This window comes from Rhinolophus hipposideros (genome assembly GCF_964194185.1).
Source record: "Rhinolophus hipposideros genome assembly, chromosome: 9".
Lineage (NCBI taxonomy): Eukaryota > Metazoa > Chordata > Mammalia > Chiroptera > Rhinolophidae > Rhinolophus > Rhinolophus hipposideros.
Window position 1 is genome coordinate 3,215,634 of NC_138055.1, and position 19,136 is coordinate 3,234,769.

Consider the following 19,136-nt stretch of genomic DNA (forward strand, 5'->3'; position numbering starts at 1 on the left):
GAGACTCCTTCCAGCCTGGCTCAAGTTGGGGCTTCTGTCCTTCAGGAGCCCCCCACCCCCAGGGTGGGGCAATGCAGCGTGGCTCCAATGTAGCCACCTGCCCCTAGGGACCAATGGGGGAGGATGGCTCTCCAGGTGGACAAGTGACCACTCTCCCAAGTGTCTTTGAGGGTCACGGATAGGGGAGATGAGGCACTCACCAGTGTGGGGGCGGAAGTGTGGGTCCCAGACCCTGCTCCCCTCCCTCCCTCCCTGAGCTACTTGGCAGGTGGCTGGACCTCTCTGAACCTCTGGTTTCTATTCTGAGGGAATAATAATAATTATTACCACACTTGCCTCCCCACTGAGGGGACCTCTTAGCCCAGAATCCAGTGCACAGTAGGTATTCAGTCTGCCTTGAGCCTCCTAGCACTCAACAGCATGAGGCATTTAGGTTAGACTCCTGGCTGCTGGGACAGGCTTTGGAAGGTAGTTACCTTCTGAATGAAACGGGTGTCCCCCACAGAGATGGGGGTGACAGGGTGGCTCTAATCCTGGGTGTAGGTGAGACTCTGGCTCCCCTATCCGACCCCTCTCTGGGCCTCAGGGTCCCTGATTGTGAAGTGACTCAGATGTTGCTCTCCAAGGATGTCAAAGCAGGGGGCTGCTCTGAGGAGCCATGCAGGCTGGGTCCTGGTGGGGTTGGGCTTGGCCTAGATGGAGGTCTTAGCTAGACTGGCCACCGCACAGAACTCCGCCCCTCCAGGCCTCAGGCAGCCCTCAGAGGACCAGGGATGCCTTTTGATCCCGGGGTGTCTGAGAGCCTGGGTTTGGGGTGTATTCCTGCCTGGTCCAGCTCTGCCTGGAGGTGGCGGCTGGTCTAGCCCACAACGCACCCCCTAAGGCTGGGCACACACACAAGGCACACAGCAATGATTTTGAATGTTCACATTTTATCTCTTAAGTCTATCTGAGTTCAATTTTTGTAAGAAAGCTTAGCATTTTCATTCTTGCCTTATTTTGCCAGCCCTGTAAATTTGTGTATTTCAACATTTTACTTTTTTATTGAGGTGTAACTTACATAAAGTAAGTGCAGAAATCTCAAGAAGACAGCTGAATGCATTTTTACATACATGGGCACCGGTGTAACCACCACCCAGCTCGGGATAGAGAACATTCCAGAACCCAGCAGGCTCCTAGGGACCCATCCCAGTGAGTGCCTCCCACCCACAGTGACTCTGTTCTGACTTCTGTCTTGAAGGGGAGTTTTGCTCCATCTAGAGCAGGGGTGTTCAAACTTTTTTTCAGCGTTTTTCACCAAGGGCCATATGCGGTAAAATACACACACAGCCGGGCCACTCACTCGAGGTGAAGTACGTATTGCCTCACCCGGTTTATTTAAGTAAACTAAATATATTTTTGGAATTTGCTGCAGGCCAATAAAAAATGGATCGTGGGCTGCAGTTGGCCCCCGGGCCACAGTTTGGACACCCCTGGTCTAGAGCGTGTGTTCTCCTGTCTGGTTTCGCTCAGTGCTGTCTGGGAGAATGATCCACGTGGACGCGTGTCAGCCCCTGGCCCTTTCTCTCGCTGTAGCATCATCCACTGTGTGAACATACCACAATTTATTTGTCATTCTCCTGGGATGGACACCTGGGTGGTTGTTCCCAGTTTGTGCTGGACACAGGAGTGCATGACCTTGGTGACGATAAATGCTCGTTTGTCTTGGGTGTATAGATTCCAGAGTGAAATGCTGGGTTGAGGGTAGAGCTGATCCAGGAGTGAACCCACGGGGGGTGGGCGCAGCCTGATGTGGATACCCACAGGCTTAAACTGCTGGTTTAATCATCAGTCCCCCTGACTGACAAAGCTGGTGCCTGATCCCTACCAGGGAGTTGGGTCCTGGGAGCTCAATGAATGAGGGTCAGGAATGGTGCCCCAGTCTCAGGCCACAAGGGCTAATGAAGGCCACCACCGAAGACCTGTCACCACAGGCCAGCTACAAAGTGCTATGTACTTTGCATTATGCAGCAATATGATGTGTCAGGCCCGTTCTTATTCCCATTTCACAGATGTGGAAACTGAGGCACAGAAAGGTTAAGAAACTTGCCTGAGGTCTCATAGCTAAGAAGAGGCAGAGCCAGGGTTCCAGCCAAGCAGTCTGGCACTGGCGCCCATGTTCCTCACCCCTGCCCCATGGGGCTGCCAGGTGGGTAGGCTGGTACCTGGCTAATGCCACAGCAGAGATCCTACCCTTTTGGCCACTCCTGCACCCGTCTATCGCCTGGCAGTGGTCACCTCGCCCCATCACCCAACTGGAACCCCTTGCCCCCTTGGGATGGCTCTAGCAGATCGTTCGATCTTGCTGTTGTCCAGCGGCAGCCCCCGCCTCACACGATGCCCGGTTCAACCCCTGTGCCACGCCCTCTGCTGGCCTCCCCACCTTCTGGCCCGAGATCAGAGGCCCTGTCCACAGCCCCGGAGGACGAGGCGGGAGCTGCTTGTCTGCAGGGCCCGAAACCCCTTCTCCTCTGAGCTCCCTTCTTGGGATTGGCCCAGACCAGGGGTGAGGAAAGTTTCCAGACTTTCAGCTTTGCCCATTCCTCCTGGCATCTTGCCTGTGTCCTGAGGCCCCTGAACAGCACAGGGGATGAGCCTGGAGCAGAATTTTCCATGGAAAAAGTCAGTGACTGAAACACAAGCGCCCCGCCCAGCTTCTCTATGTGCGCAGGCCACTCAGAACCTCCCTGCCAGCTTCTCCCCGGACACCTGGGCGGGCAGCTGCAGGCCGGGAAGCTGCCCAGAGGGTTCTTCCCACTTTGGGGTGAGAGCAGGGCCCCCTCCACCCGTAGGGCGGCTTGATGAGAGTGCCATAGCATGCCCTCACCCCCAAACTGCCAATTATCCCAGGATGCTGCCTGCGTCCACCCACCTCTCCTTCTCCAGAGCACCAGTTATTTAGTTATTATATATTTTTATCCCTTTTCCCACTCCAACGGTTTCCTAATGAGGGCCAAGCTGCTCATCCCTATCAGCAGCCCCCTCCCCTCCAGGCGGAAGGAAGAGCGTGGGCAAGACCTGGGGTGTGGCATGGCCAGGCCTGCTCTGGGAGGGCAGTGGTCAGCCTGGCCAGGCATGTGCGGGCTGTGGGGGAGGGGATGACAGGGCTGCTGACACCCGTCTCCTGACCTCAAATGCTAGCAACAGATGTGTCCGTAAACCCGGATAAATTAATGAGTGACCAGGAGGATTTTAAGCAAGGGAAGGATGTAAGCTGTGTTTTGAAAATGAAAAATGGGCATGGTTTCCTACTTTAGGCTGTCTTCTAGCATTTGTGAAGTACTCTGTGCAGTGCTCTGAGCCACTGCGCTGCCTCCACCTAACTTTTGGAAGCATAGACTGGCTCTGCGCCTGGCTGTGTGGCCTCAGGCAGGTTCCCTAGCATCGCTGAGCTCCGGTCTGCAGCCCTGTAAATGGTGAGAGCAAGGCTCACCTTGCCAGCAAAGGACAGAGATAGCACAGAGGCTGGTTGTCCAAGGTTGGCGCTCACAACAGGGGCATTTAATATTGTTAGGGGGAAAATCCCCGCATTCTATGGAAGACAATTTTGAAATTATTTCTGAATTATCAACCATATTTGATTATTTACGCTCCCGGCACAAAACACACTATAACTCTCTTCCCTGATGTCTACAGTTCACCTTTAATCCATGCACTGTTATGCTGGGACTCCCCTCCACCTACTCCATCAGCCCCCTCACACCCGGGAAGCACACTGCGAGTATAAGTGGGGTGTGAGGTGGGCAAGGCCCCTCTCGTCTCCTTCCCCCAATCCCACTATGGCCGGGGCGTAGAAGCCCTGTGCGTAGATAGAATTTTTTAAAATTGTGGTGAAAATACGCATAACATAAAATCTGTCACTATAAACATTTTAAAGTGTGCGAGTCAGTGACTTTTAGTACATTCATAGTGTTGTGTAACCACCACCTCTAGCCAATAGTTATAGAACTTTTTCATCACCCCAGATGAAAATTCCAGACCTATTAAGCAGGCACTCCCCATCCCCCATCTCCCCAGCCCCTGGAAACCACTAATCTACCTTCTGTCTCTGTGGATTTACCTTCACTGGGCTTTTCAGATAAATGGAATCAGTATGTGGTCTGCTGTGTCTGGCTTCTTTCACTTACCACGTTTTTGAGGTTCGTCCATGTCACATGTATCTGTACTTCATTCCTTTTTATGGCTGCATAGTATTCCACTGTACGGAGAGACCACAGTCTGTTTATTCATTTATCCAGTGATGGGCATTTGGGTTCTTTCCTCCTTTTGGTTATCGTGCTGCTGTGAACATGTGTGTACACGTTTTTGTTTGAACCCCTGTCCTCAATTCTTTTGGATATATTACCAAGGAGTAGAATTGCTGGGTCGTATGGTCATTCGACGTTTAACTTCTTGAAGAACTTCCCAGCTCTTCCACAGTGGCTGCACCATTGTACTTTCCCACAGCAGCGTGTCACCAATGTGCCATTTTCTGTTGTTTGGAGCAGACCCATCCCAGCAGGTGTGAGGTGACATCTCACTGTGGTTCTGATTTGCATTTTCCTAAAGTGAGTGATATTTAGAATTTTGTCACCTGCTGTTGGCCCTTTGCATTTCTTCTTTGGAGAAATGTCTATTCAGGTCCACAGCCCATTTGCAAATTGGAATACCTTTTTGTATTGCATTGTAGGACTCCTTTAGAAGTGACCCTTGAGTATTTACTCATTTGTTCACCCATCCCTTCATTCCACAAAAACCCATGGACAGCTACGGGGCAGTCCCCAGGCCCCAACTTCAGCTGAGTCTGGATACTGCCCTCAGGGTGCTTGCAGTCTGGTGGGAAAGCTGGACATGGAAACTGTGACACCAGGGGTAAGGTCGGTAATGGAGAGACAAGTGCCCCACTGAACGCGTCCTCAGTGCCTGGGACCCAGCGGTTTGAACCCAGTGGGGCTTGCACTTGGGCCTGGAGGGGCAATAGCATTTGCAGACAAAAAAAAGGGGAGGAGAGCAGCATCCTAGGCAGAGGAATCAGCACAAGCAAAGGTGGCAGAGTCAGCAGGAGCCCGATCCCAGGAGGCCTCCGGTTCTAGGCAAAGGAGCCTGGGGAATTATGGATGGGCTTGGAGCAGGGGAGTGACCTGGTCAGCTCTGGGTGCTGGCATCGGGACTGGGGTGGCCGCCTAGAGGCAGACACCAGGGCTACAATGATCTGTTTCCTCCCCCAGCATCCACCCCGAGTCCCATTGGGGTCACCCCAGTCAAACCCCATGTGTCCAAACTCCTGCCCCAGCCAGAGTTCTTGCACCAGGCGGTGGGGTGTTGCAGCCTGAGCCTGCTAGAATTTGGGAATGGACAGCATGCTCTTAGTGTCCGGGACCCAAAGCGGGCTCTGACCTGTGGCTTGGAGGCTGGTGCCCGGCAGGGTTCCCATACATCTCATTTCCCTGGTCAGTTTTCTGAGGGTCTACAATTACTCTGGGCTGAATTCCCCCAGGTTCCAGCCCGCTCCCAGCCCCACCCACCTAGATGCCCTTCCTCCATGCCAGCCTCCACGTTTCTGCCCATTGTGCCTGTGGGAGAGCCAGGGGGGTCTTGGCCAGATTAGCGGGTGAGGCGGGCGGGCCGTGGGGATTGAGTGTCGGTTGGGCGTCCTGGTCGCAGCACGTGCTGTGGGCTCACACCACATGGGTACTTTCCCAGCTGGCTGTGGGTGCTTGGCCACCCTGGAGAAACACAGATTTGTTTCTCTCCAAAAAGGGGCTGGCAGGCAGTGAGTAGGAGGCGTCACAATGCAGGAGGCCAGGGCCGTGGGCAACGGCTTTGGGGAGCCCCTCCTGATCTCCCCCACTTCCACCTTTTGCCTCTCTCTAAGCCACCCGGCCTGTTGTTGGAAGCCAGGTGCTGTTCTGAAGCTTAGCTTTTGCCCGTACGTCTGCTGAAACTTCCCCACCTCCTCCCAAGTTGCTGTCCTTTCTCTAGGTGCTTGAAACCAACTGAGGCAGCTGCTGTGGAAAACAATTTGGTGGTTTCTCAAAAAGCTACACAAACCACCCTGGGACCCAGCCACCCCACTCTTAGGTATAAATGCCCCCAAAGAACTGAAAATGGACTCAGACAAAAACTTGTCCACACATGTTCATAGCAGGGCTATTCACAGCAGCCAAAGGTGGAAACAACCCATTGTCCATCAGGGACAAATGGAGAAACAGACTGTGGTCTCTCCAGTCAGTGGGACAGTATTTGGCCTTAGAAAGGAACGAAGTACTGGTACACGCTACAACATTGAAGTACCTTGAAAGCATTGTGCTAAGTCAAAGATGCCGGTCACAAAAGGCCACGTGTGACATGATTCCATTGATATGAAAAGTCCAGCGCAGGCAAGTCCAGAGGAACAGAAAGCATATCAGTGGTTGAGGGGGGCTGGGGAGAAGAGAATGAGGAGTGACTGCTGAGGGACACGAGGTTTCTTTTCAGGATGGTGACAATATCTTGGAACTTGGTAGGCGTGGTGGTTGCACAATGTTGTGAATGTACCAAATGCCATGGAACTGTGCATTTCAACATATTTGACTTTATGTTATGTGAATTTCACCCCATCAAACAAACAATCACGCTGATAACAGCTCAAGACAAGGGAGACGGAGCCTGGCAGGTTCCCTCCTGTCTCAGGCCTGATTTCCTGGAGGACAATTACGAGGCGCCCTCAGGGACTGCTCTGAGGATGGTGCTGTGGTGAAGTGCCCTGCCGACCCCAGCACACAGTAGGTGCTCAGTCATGTCAACTCCTGTTTCCTCCTCTGAGTTCATCCCATCATCCAGAAATGAATGAATAATAACAATAGTTGTCCCTCACAACTGTGTGTGGCCTTTCTCCCTGGTCTGAGCCTATGTAGTGCTGGTGATGACTGATTGACCGATTTTGTACCCCCATTTCATGGATGTGAAAACTGAGGCTCAAAGAAGCAGAGTGCCTTTCCGAGGTCACGCATGGGCTATAAGTGGAACTGGGACCCAGTTGGCGTGGCTCCCAGCTCAGCCGCCCGCTCAGTGGGCTAGATGGCCCAGGCACCCTCTGGAGAGCCAGGTTTACAATGATGGGGGAGCCCCGGTTCTGGGAGTTGGGGTTTGCTACTGGAGGAAACTGCGTACTGTCTGGAGTTGATGGTTGTCACATCCCCAAAGGGTTTGTATATCTGATTCAGAGGCACAGGGGACCATGGTTCTTGCCTTCCGTGGGACTCTCAGTTCCGTGGGACTCGATTCGTGGGACTTGTCCTGTGATCTCGTGCGTCTTGAGATTTCAAGGTTGTGTGTGCCTTTTCAAGTGAGGATCATGTGTGAATATCAATGGAAAGTGGCCCCTGGAGGGCAGTGATGTGTGTTCCGTCCCCTGGTGGGCAGAGCTTGGCTTGTGGTGGGGTCTGGGGCACACTCACTGCCGCTCACCTCCGTGTCCTCTCCCTCTCTGTCCACAGAGCGCTGTCATCTGTCGTGGCCCTGGGAGCCAACATCATCTGCAACAAGATTCCTGGTTTGGCCCCACGGCAGCGTGCCATCTGCCAGAGCCGGCCCGATGCTATCATTGTGATTGGGGAGGGGGCACAGATGGGCATCAACGAGTGCCAGTACCAGTTCCGCTTTGGGCGCTGGAACTGCTCCGCCCTCGGTGAGAAGACCGTCTTCGGGCAAGAGCTCCGAGTAGGTAAGGGCACCTCCGGGCTCGCAGGAAACCCCCCATCTGGCCTTCGGGTGTCTGGGGGCTGGGCCACCCGCCAAAAACCAGGCCGGGCCACCCACGCTTGCTGTTTGTGCTGTCCCGCTCTGACCAGTGTCTCTGCCCAGCATTTCCCTGGCCTGGATGGGGGCCTGGGATTCCAGGGAGACTCAGACCTGGCCTAGCCTTCTGGGGCACTGCCGTGTCTGGGACAAGGACAGCGTCCATGGCAGCCAGCCTGTCTGAGTGGATGAGGGTCCTTGCCCTGGGCTTTGGGGCTGGGGGCTGTCGTCCTGGCATGGACATGAGCTGGGCAGGTTGGTGGCGTCCAGTCGGGTACAGGGTTGGAGGCGTGCCCTCCTGCTGCTGCCCAGGTGCTGTGTGCGCCCAGGGCCTTCGTCCACCCATGTCTCCACTGCTGTACCTGGAAATGGGACGACAGTAGTAGTTTCTGCATGGGGCTGTTTGGGGGCTTGATGCGAATGATTCCCGGCCCGTGGGCAGTGCTGTTGTCGTGATCCCGAAAGTGGCAGGGATTCCAGGCCGCGGGAACAGTGTGAGGGAGGCTGCAGAGTGACTCGTGTGGGAGCACGGGGCAGTGCGACCGGCTGGGGAGCGGGTGGGCGGGCCTCCAAGTCCAAGGGCAATGGCAGCCACCGCAGCACATCAGGCAGGGGTGGCAAGAGCTCTGCTGGCTGGGCCCCGCTGCACCGTGTACAGTCCCCTCACAGCCCTGGGGAGGCTCCGTTGTGCTCATTTTACAAGCAAGGAGACTGAAGCCCAGAGAGGTGCTCAAAGGGAAAAGTGAGTCTTCTGGAGTCTGACCTGGATTTGAATCCAGCTGTGTGACCTTGGGCATGGCACTCAGGGCTGCTCAGTTTCCTCATTTGTAACATGAGCTTTGAGTGAGCAGGCCCTCGGCTGGGTCCCCAGTGCCTTTGCCAGTGCCTGCACGCAGTAGGTGCTCAATAAACTGCTATTGAATCAGTGAGGGTGGGAAGAGTCACACCGTTGTGAGGTATGAGGAATTGTTTAGACGACTGAGGGTTGGATGGGGAGAGTAGTAATTAGGGGTGCAGCACCGGGCATGTGGGGTGTGCCCTGTTTCAGACCCCAGCCTGCGGGCACAGGTGAGCCTCGGAACGTGTGGGCACAACATGTCCTTCCGGTCCCAGAGAGCCAAGGAGCCACAGCTGCTGGAACCCAGGCCAGAGGCAGAGCTCTACAGGGCTTGGAACGCCTGGCATGGGGCTGGGGGTGGCGTAGGGAGAGCCCCGGGGGCCCCTTTGCGGTGAGCAGCCTGTGGGTGGCACCTGGCACAGCTAGGAAGGTGGCCCCACCCCTCCCTGGGGCCCCACCACCCAAGTGCAGCTCCTCCCTGCAGGTGCCAAATGGGGAGGTGGAGCTGCCCGCTCATCCAGTGTAGTTGGGAGGGCACTGACACCAGGCCCGCTTGGTGCCAGGTGCCCACTTGTCTGCTTGGCCCCTCACCCCTGAGACTTGGGGATCTGAAGCAGCTGTGAGTACCCCCATGGCACAACTGAGGAAACCGAGGCCCAGGGGAATGATACGGTTTCCTGCAGCCACACAGTTTGCACGTGGCAGAGCTGGCTTCAGATCCAGGTCTCCTTCCTGCAAATCCTTGCTGCCTCGCTGTGCAGAGAGAGACGGGTAGTGGACATGGCCCAACAGGGGGTGGGAGCTTCGACTTTATTTGAGATCATGAGACTCTGGTGGTGAGGGAGACGTGGTCACTCCGAGCTTCTCCTTGGGTTCAGGCCCTAGGCAGGGGGACTCACCATCAGTACCCCAGTAAATGCTGGACTCCTATGGACCGTCCAAAGCCCAGAGTGGTGTTGGCCCCGCCAGTGACCTGCCCCCCCAGTGGACACTGTCAGTGCCCATCCAGGTTACCTTAACTGAGCGTCATGCAGCCCCTGGGGCTGAGGGGATCGTGGCTATCAGCTCACCTGTTCCTCTTTGGAAACTGGCCCTCAGCCCCACGGGGACCTGGGAGGGTCCGCAGCTCTGACCACAGGAGGGGGGTAGCCGCAGCCAAGGACGGACTAAGGCGGGGAGTATTCAGGCCGCCCTCCTGCCTCGAGGTAGGGCTGCTCTGGGTGCGCCTTGTGCCCTGAGCGCCCTCGGCACCTGGAGTCTGGGGCTCTGTTTCTGGTGAGCCCACCTGAGACACCCGCCTTACTTTCATGAGCATTTCATAGGCAAGCGTCCTGGCAGCACTGTCCACACCCACTGTCCCGGTCTCTCACCTTCTCTTGCTCCCACCAGTAGTGCCCAGGCCTTTGGGACCTGCGTGTGGCTGAGAGACCCCTGCCTTCGTTGGGCCCCACTCGCCTGGGCTTCCTCTTAATGTCACTGCTGCTCCTCTCAGCCTGCTCCGGTTGGCTCTCCCTGGGGGCCAAGACTAGCATGGCCGCTCCCTGTGGACCTCACAGTGAGGCCGACCCACGGGAACCCTGGCTTGACACACTCAGCATCTTGCTGCTTAAATCTCCCGGGTCCAGCCTTCGCCTGACCAACCAGACGTCTCCGCAGAAGCCTGGTGTTACTCCCCTGTCCACCTCTCTAGGTTGTCCCATGGCCACTAAAGGGCCTGCCTCTCCAGCCCTCCCCTGGCAGCTGTCAGTGCCTCTTCCTGCCTCCCACCCCGTCCTGGCCATGCCATGTTACTCCCGTCCTCTAAAACCTGCAATAACTCCCTATTGCCCAGGATAAAGTTAACTGCTCAGCTTGAAGTCTCAGCAGCCCCTGCCATACGAGCCCTCTGCCTCCCTCCGTTCCTTCTCAGAACTAGGGCTTCAGCTCTAGCTGACTCCCTCCTTCTCCCTGAGTATGCCAGGCCCCTTGCCTCCCCTGGGACTTTGTTCCTGCGGCTTCTCGCCCTGGGAGGCCCTTCGCCTCTGCTCTGCTGGCTCACATCTGACTTCCCTCCGGAGAAGCTTTTTCACCCCTGCCTGGCTCTTCCTTGACCACAGCCAGACCCAGTCACATTCCTAGTGCCTCATCCTCCTGCATCTCTCAGCCCAGGCCCGCTCAGCACCTGCCTCGGGCCCTCCCTGTACTCTGCCCTGCTGGGTGGGCTCTCCGCCACCTAGGCTGAGGTCTTCCACTGGCCATCCGTACCTAGGAGGGCTCTGGGCTTCGTCCTGTAGGCAGACAGGGTCCCCCTGGGTGCTGTGATGGTGGTCTGAGCAGGCCCCTCGTTCCTCCCAGGGCTCACTGCTGGGAGTCACGAGCAGGGAGTGGGCTCGGGCAGTGCGACCAGCCCCTGTAGAGGCATGCGGTGGCCTGGGCACGGGATGGGAGCCGGGCCATGAGCTGGCAGGAAGCCGGGGGGCACTCGTGGGAGCAGCCACTCAAGCGATGCCAATTAATGATTGGCCTCGAGAGAGGGAATGGCCTGGGTGGGTGGGACGGCCCCCTTTAGGCCTTGCCTGTGACCTTGGGCTATGCCTAAATCTTGAGAGCTGAAGGAAACCTCTTACAGGGGCAAATCAAGGCCTATGTTTCCCAGCACCTGGTGCTCTTGCTTCTATGCCTCCAGGGGTGGGGAGCTCACTACTCCATATAAGCTAGACCTTCTTGTGATGACCCTGCACTGGCTTTGCCCTGGGGCTCTCCAGGTGCCTATTGCTCTGTTCCCTTCAGGGAGTCCAGGCCCACACTAGACCTCCCCCCACCGACAATGGTCTTCCCTCATGCCTGGTGGCCTCCACTCTCTGGCCACCCAAGCCTGCCCCAGGCCTATTTCCTCATCTATTGAATGATACTTGTGGCTCAGGCCCCTCCTCACCTGCCTCTTCTGTTAACTGGAAATGAGCTTGGGGGTGGGGCTGAATGTGTCCTCAACGCAGCTGTCTTCTGCCATGGGATGGGGGAGGGGGAACACAAGAGTTAGGGGTGAACCTTGTATTCCAGGAATGCCTGTTAGAAACTCAGGGCCCCCAGGGGCCGCGAGCAGGACAAGGTGTTTCCAACAGGCCCCGTATTCGGTCAGGACTGTTGGCGAGGGCTTCCTTGGCAGGGTGACAGGTCAGTTGAGACCCAAGGGAGGATCAGAGTGACCCAGACCAGCCTGGAGGTGAATGCAGGGAAGGGGCCCCAGGTGGAGGGAACAGCATGCACCAAGGCCCAGAGGCCAGAAAGCAGATGGTATTTTCCAGGAACGGTGGGAACATCGAGGGCGAGTTGGATTGTGAGGAGACCTGAGGCCAGAGGAGGGGCCAGGGCTGGAGCCGTGAACCCAGCATGTGAGTGCTGTGGTGGCCTGGAAAGCCTGGAAGGGTCTGAGCAGGAGAGGGACTGCCCTCCAGCCACTGCCCCACCCCCTCCTGGGCCCTTGGGATCCACCTGCACTGGGCTCCGACCCCCCACCCCGAGCGGCCATGGAACACTGAGTCCCGCCCATCATGTGCTGCTCAGACATGACCAGGCATAGGGGCCGCCCCTAATCCTGGCTCACGTGGCCGCCCTGGGCCGCTGTCAGTGCACTGGTTTGCTTTGTGGGTGACATTTGTGTTGGGAGTGAGCCCTGAGCCCACCAGCCGCGCGCAGTAGGGGCTCAGCAAAGGCCATCAATTTGTGGACAATCTGAGGCAGTGAGTGACTCACATCCAGGTGGCTGAGAGGGGAGGTCTGGAGGCTTCCAAGTTGGCCACTGGCAGGGGCCTTGGAGGAGAGAGGGCGACTCCAGGTCCTGTGCGCTACTGGACACCGGGCCCCTGTCCGAGGCCTTGCAGACCAGGCTCAGGAAGGCCAGGCATTAGTCCCGAGGAGGGATAAGGACTCGAGGACCGCTCGGTCCACTCTGGCGGCCACAGGCCCTGGCTGGCAGGGGAGCACGTGAATGAAACATGGCGTGTGCAAACAGATGCGCCGTGACGAAGGTACACAACAGATTTCAGGTTTTGAAGACTTTGAAAGGAAAAAGCAAGTACAACATTTCTTTAATAATCTTTACGTTGACTACATGTTACAATGGTAATATTTGGATAGATTGGCTAAATAAAATTGGTTACTAAAATTAAGTTCACATGGTTATTTTCACTTTTCTTTATGTGTCTGCTAGAAAATTTGAAATGACCTATGTGGCTTGTGTGAGTGTTCTGTTGGGTGGCACGGCAGTCACCAGGGTCAGGAGTTGCCCAGAGTCACCCTGGTCAGGGGCAGAGTGGACATTTGAACCCAGATCTGACTGTCTCCTCCCCAAACACTGTCCTCCAGCCCAGCTGAGGGGCAGCTGAGGTCGGTGACCCGCTGCTGCCTGGGGCTGCACAGGGCGGTGAGGACCGATCGCCCTGGCAGTCGGTTATTGTTCAGCCTGCATGCATTAAGTGCCTGCTGAATGTCAACTTTGCGACAGGGCACTGGGAGACAGAGTGAGACAGAGTGAAAGCCACCAGCCCTGCTCCGGGAGCCTTTCACCCAGGATGGCCTGGGGGAGCCGATGGCTCTGGGCTGTGCACACAGGCCCTTATCTGAGGGAAGCACATATTTGTCCTGTCGGTTCTGTCGCTTCCTACCCCACGCTGGGGGCTCAGCCTGAGCTAGCACAACAGACATTTCCAAGGCTCTGGGTCTTCGGCAGCCAGGACACTATGGATGGTTGGGGCTTTGAATGTCAGAGTCAGAAAGACCTTCCAGGAGGCGAAGCCAATCCAGCCCTCTCCTGGCTCAGGATGTGATGAGGCTGCGGTCATTCCAAGTGGGCCCAGGCTCTGTCCCTGCCCTGGAAGGCCAGCTTGCACTTGAGAGGGGCGCTTCCCGAGGTGACCTGCAAGTGACCAGGCTCTAGGCCTTCCAGTGGGTGGCATGGAAGCCCCATCAGTGGGCCCTCGACCAGCTAGGGGCTGTGGCCTGAGCGGTGGTTGATCCTTTCACACGGCCCCTCACAGGCGGCCTGGAACTCGGCCAGCGTGGGAATTTTCCAGCTTCCCTGGCAGGGCCCCTGCAGACAGGACAGGCCGTGGGATGGGGATGGGGCTTGGGGGCAGAGAGGGCACTGTCGGGATGCAGACCCACCTGCTCAGGCCTCACTGTATGACGTTGGGCCCAGCCTTGCTCTCTCTGGGCCTCAGTCTAACCATCTCTACAAGGGGCTGAGGCTGGGGCCCAGGCTCAGCCAGGACTTGGGGTTTTCTCCTCAGAATGGGGGGCAGGAAGGCCCTCTGCCTCCTCAGAGCCCTGATGTATCAGGGTTTGCCAAAGGGTTCCATGGACAAGGGATCCAGGGCTCTGGGCTGTTGTATACTGAGGCAGGACACAGAGCACGGGGTGGCCAGGCTTCTACCCTCAGCCTCCCAGGGGCGAGGCCCAGTGTGGACCTCAGCCCGTCTCCGTGCCCCACTCCTTCTGCCACCATTTTTGGGAGGATCATTTCTTTTATGACTGCAGCCATCTCCCAATGCCCACTCTCACAAATGTCACCCATCCTGGCTTCTACTGTCTACACGTCCTAGGTGGGGAGACTGAGGCTCACGCCTCGCCTCAAGTCACACGCTGGTAAGAGGTAGAGATTTGAACCTAGCAGTTCAGCTCTGTACCCTGGCGGGGGTCCAGGTGCTGACCCCGGGGAGGAAGGGACTCTAGTGCCATCATGTCCCCACACAGACGCAGTTGCTAATTTTGCTGCAAGCCTGGACCAGGGAGCGTTCACAAGGGCAGGCTGCCCAGAGCTGACCTCCCTGACAAGAGTGGTTGCCGGAAGTTGGGGCTGCAGGAGAGGCCTTCCCAGCCTCCCCCAGAGCTATGGGGCAGGGGTGGAAGCTCCTGGAAAGCCCGCCCAGCTCAGGACACAGACCCTGCCCCTTGCCGTGTGGCCCTGGGCCAGGCTCTGCCCACGCTGGGCCTGGTGTTCCCCATGCCCAGCTGGAGCACGACCCACCTGGAGGGCTGTATGCAGCGTGTGAGGGCCTCGCTGGGTCAGAACAAAAGCCTGGGGTGCGGGCGTGTCGGCGTGTTTGGACCTGGCGTGACTTTTTCCAATGCTCTGTTTATGACAACAGCAAGGAAGAGCTTAGCGTGGAGACACTGACTCAGCCGGAGCCGAGCCGGGTGGGGGCTGGGGTGGGGCTACAGAAAGACAGGGACGCAGAGGGGCTGAGGGACAGAGAGACAGAAACTGAGAGGGAAGGACAGACACACACAGAGACATGTGTTCGCACACATGTGCACACTCACACAGAACCAGCATGGGCCTTCGCCCCCCGCCCCCTCGCCCGCCCCAGGCCCAGGGTCTAAACCCGCTCAGAGACGGGTAATAAAAGCAGCCATGTGTGTCCTGCGCTTCCTGTGTCCGGCGTCCTAAGCCCTGAGTGGCACTAATGTGCTCACACTGCCGGGACCCTGCGAGGTGGGTGCTGTTATGGCCTCCCTTTGGCAGGTGCAGAAACGGGGCGGGAGGAGTGTGCCCAGCCGTCACTGGGCAGAGCCTGACTGGACCCAAGTGGTCCAGGGCTCTGGGTTTCCGATTCTTCAAGTGCACAAATCAGGATTTGTGGCCTAGCTGGGCCTGGGGGCATCTCTTGATTTGCCTGACTCCCACTGCTGCTGCCAACACCTCCCTGCTTCACCCGGGACACTCTCCCCCAGCCCGAGTCCCTGTGTGCTGGGAGGCAGCTCAGGTAAGGAGTTGCACCCCCAGCCCTGGGACTGAACCCAGGCTGAGGCCCAGGGGCCAGACAGGGACAAGGGCAGTCAAAATGGGCTCTCTGGCCCCTCCCGGGGCCCCTGGGCTTCTCTCCCCAGCTCCTTATTCCCCCCAAAACCTGGACATGGGCATTGTACCTGCTCTGTTGGGTGACACTAGGAGCTGCCCGTGTGGCCTAGGGTTGTCCCCTGGCCTACTTGCCCTCACTCTCTCCAGCCTTAAGCTGTGTGTGTGGGAGCAGTACTCTTTCACCCACTTCTAGGCTTGTGGGAGCCTGGAGCCAGATGGGGTGGGGTGGGTGCTGAGATGAGCAGGGAACTCACGAGCCAGCAGTGGCCTGGAGGACTCAGGGACCCCCCGTCTCGTGTTTCTACCCCGCGTCAGCTTCAGCAGTCCCAGCAGCCCCATTGTGACCTGTTGCTTTTGGAACGCACTAAACTGAGCCTCATCCCCATGTAATCTGGGGGTCACCACGGAGCCCCAGTTCCATCTGGCGTTGGCTCTGGTGATGGTGATGGATTTGAGGGCCCAGCGGCCCCGCCTGCCTTCTCCTGAACCCCAGGTACCCCAAACTGCCTGACCAAGGCAGCTCCTTGATTTCTTTCCCCCAAAGCTGATCCTTTCCACCCGTCTCTCAGAAGCCCATTGGGGCTCATCTTTCTCTAAACCCCCTCACCCAGTCTACTTGCTAGTCCACTGGCTTCACCCTCAGACTGTGACCCCAGGCTGGCCACTCCTTATCTCCAGCTGGCAGGCCACCAGCATTTCTCACCTTGACCCTTGCAACAGCCTCCTAGAGGGTCTCCCTGCTTCTACCATGCCCCTACTGTCAGCCAGAGGGTCGTTTTCAATGTCAGTCACAGCAGCACCCTCCAGGGGCTCCACGTCTCAGCATAAAGTTTAAAACCCTGTCCCTGGGCTCCCAAAGTCCCTGTACTGTGGTCCACTCCATCTCCCACTCTCTCTGCTGGGTCAGACCACACACACCCGGCTCATGCCTTCCTCTGGGCCTTCGCATTGCTGTTCCCTCTGCCTGAACACTCTTCCCTGTGCCTGCGCATGGCTCACTTCTCTTATCATTCAGGACCTGCCTTCAGCATCCCTTCCTGAACGGGGCCCTCGCTGCTCGCCCTCTGCCCCAGTCCCTCAGGCACACTGTGCTGCTGACCTCGCCATGATTTTTACGGTGGCCCTGTCTGCACTTTCTGTGAACCTCCTCCCACCCCATCACTCTGGGCTGCAGTGTGTCAGTCTTGCCGTGCTATATGCGTGGCCTTGGGCTCAGGGATGGGGGTGGGGGCTGCGGGCCTCACCCCTGGATTCTAGGGTTTGGTCGGGAGGGAGGATTGTGTTTGGTGCTAGGGAGACACTTGGGTGCTGACAGAGTGAGTGAGGAAAGGAAGGGGTGAGACAGTGACTAGAGTGCCAGGGGCTGACCAGACAACCCCGGGACCCAGGCCTGGTCAGTGGGGTGGGAGGCAGGACCATTCAGTGTCCCTGTCCTGGTGGGTTGGGCATGGTCTGAGAGCAGACCCTGGTGTCCCGGGCTAGCTCCCAGCTCTGTGGCCGACCTGGTGTGACCTCAGGCCAGTCTCTTGTCTCCTCTGAGCAGAACATCCTTACTGAGGTGGGGCCCCTGTGAGGATTTAAATCAAGTAGGACAAGTTGTATGCAATCCCTTAAAAACCATCAAATGCTGTATGTTTTCGTAACAGCTGTATTGAGATGTAATTCTCATACCGTACAATTCATCCACTTCGAGCGTGTGCTTCAGTGGTTTTTAGTGTTTTCACCAAGTTGTGCAACCATCACCACAGCCAATTTTAGAACCTTTTCACCACCCCCAGGAGAAACCCCGTACCACTTAGCTAGCATCTCCAGTCCCCCCAGCCCTTGGCAACAGGCATCTGCTCTCGCCACGGATTTACCTATTCTGGACATTTCATATCAATGGCATCACACGGCGAGTGACCTTTTGTGTCTGGCATTTTTCTCTGAGCACAGTGTTTTCAAGATCCGTCCATGCCTTAATGCGTGTCGGTTCGGTTTTTCACTCCTTTTTATGGCTTAATATCCCAACGTATGTACGTACTACATTTTCTTTATCCATTCTTCCATCGATGGACATTTGCGATGTTTCCACCTTTTGGCTACTGTGAATAATGCTGCCTTGACTATTCTTGTACAAGTCATGTGGAAACGTGTGTTCATTTCTCTTGGGTGTATACCTAGGAGGGGGATTCCTGGGTCATACAGTACCCATATTTAACATTTTGAGGACCCACCGAACTGTTCCATAGCAGGTGCACCATTTGACCTCCCCCAGCAGTGTAGGAAGGTTCTGATTTTTCCACATCCCCACCAACACTTGTTACTGTCTGTCTTTTTACACTAGCCATCCTAGTGGGAGTGAAGTACTCTCTCTTGGTGGTTCTGATTTGCATTTCCCTGATGGCTAGTGACGTTGATGTGCTTATTGGCCATTTTCGTTATCTTCTTTGGAGAAATATCTATTTGGATCCTTTGCCCAATTTTAATTGGGTTGTTTGCTTTTTTTATTATTGAATTGTAGAAAATGCTGTGTGTTTGTTTGCTTTTCACAAAAGGGGCAAGTGCAGATTGGCAGAGTGGCAGGATGAATGGAACTGTGTTGGCACGGGCACCGACTCAGGTGGGCATGCTCTCTCACACTCACAGGAACCACATTCGTGCGCGAGCCCAGGTATATGCCCAGGGTCACACACATGGGAACACACTCAGGGCCACACAGACAGATGCCCAAATGCGTGTACAACCACGGAGAGCCCGTGTGTTGTGTGTGTCACATGTATGGGCATGAGGGTCATTTCAGCCACCCTCTGTGCAGGGGCAAGGCCTGCCCCCCGGGACCACACGTGGACCCATCTGGCACAGTGACATGGCCAGATCAACACCATTATCCTCATTTTGCAGGTGGAGAAACTGAGAATGAAATGCCCCTTGATTGGTCCGGGGACACCCAACCAGCCAACTGCAGGGTCTGGACTTAAACTTGAGGTGTCAGACTCTGAGCCTCTCTCTGGGACCATGTGTGGCCCAGATCTCAGTCATAGCAGAATGTCAGGAGCTCCCCCACTTTCCGGGCCGCTGTGTGACCTCGGGTCGTGTGTACCCCTCTCTGGGCCTCAGGGTCCTTGTGGGGTAGTACTGGATGGTCCCTGAGGCCCTCCCCAGCACTGAGGTTCCTGACTCCCCTTTTAAGAGGGTGCCAAGTGCCTTTCCTCCCTCCCAGGCCTGCTGGTAATCGGGTCATTTTTGAGCTCCGTTATGGCTTTTTGTGGCTTTCTAAAAATAGTGTGCCAGCCCCCTGTGGATGCTAGGAAGGGGCAAGTCGTGTTGAATGGACAGTGAGAGGAGCCCCTGGTATGAGGGGTGGGCACAGCCCCAGCTCTGCCCTAGGACAGGGGGCCTCCATTCTGCCCAGGCCCCGATTTGCTCAGGAGGCATCCTGGCCCCTCCAGGTCCTGTTCACACAGATCTTGCTTGGGGTCGGGGTGAGGGGATGATGGGTAGACTAGGCCCCCTTTCCCTGGGTGGTGGGTCTGGCTGGCATTGCCGAAGACATGGAGCAGAGCGGGGGCTGCTTCTGCTTCCTCTGAGCCTGCAGCCCGGCAGGGTCAGTGAGGGCTTGAGTTTGAATAACCCATAGGAAAGAGAGAGCAGAGCCGGATGGGCCCTGAATGGCCCGGAGCC

The 19,136-nt window shown here is 56.7% G+C and overlaps 1 protein-coding gene across 4 annotated transcripts in view; it reads left to right on the plus strand.

Moving 5' to 3' along the window:
- WNT7B (Wnt family member 7B) overlaps positions 1 to 19,136 on the plus strand; it is a 50,115-nt gene that overhangs the window by 17,914 nt on the left and 13,065 nt on the right. For all 4 annotated transcript variants that reach the window (XM_081059007.1, XM_081059006.1, XM_081059009.1 and 1 more), the window contains exon 2: positions 7,497 to 7,723. In XM_081059007.1, the coding sequence (XP_080915133.1) occupies positions 7,497 to 7,723 (227 nt within the window). The remainder of the gene's footprint in view (positions 1 to 7,496; positions 7,724 to 19,136) is intronic.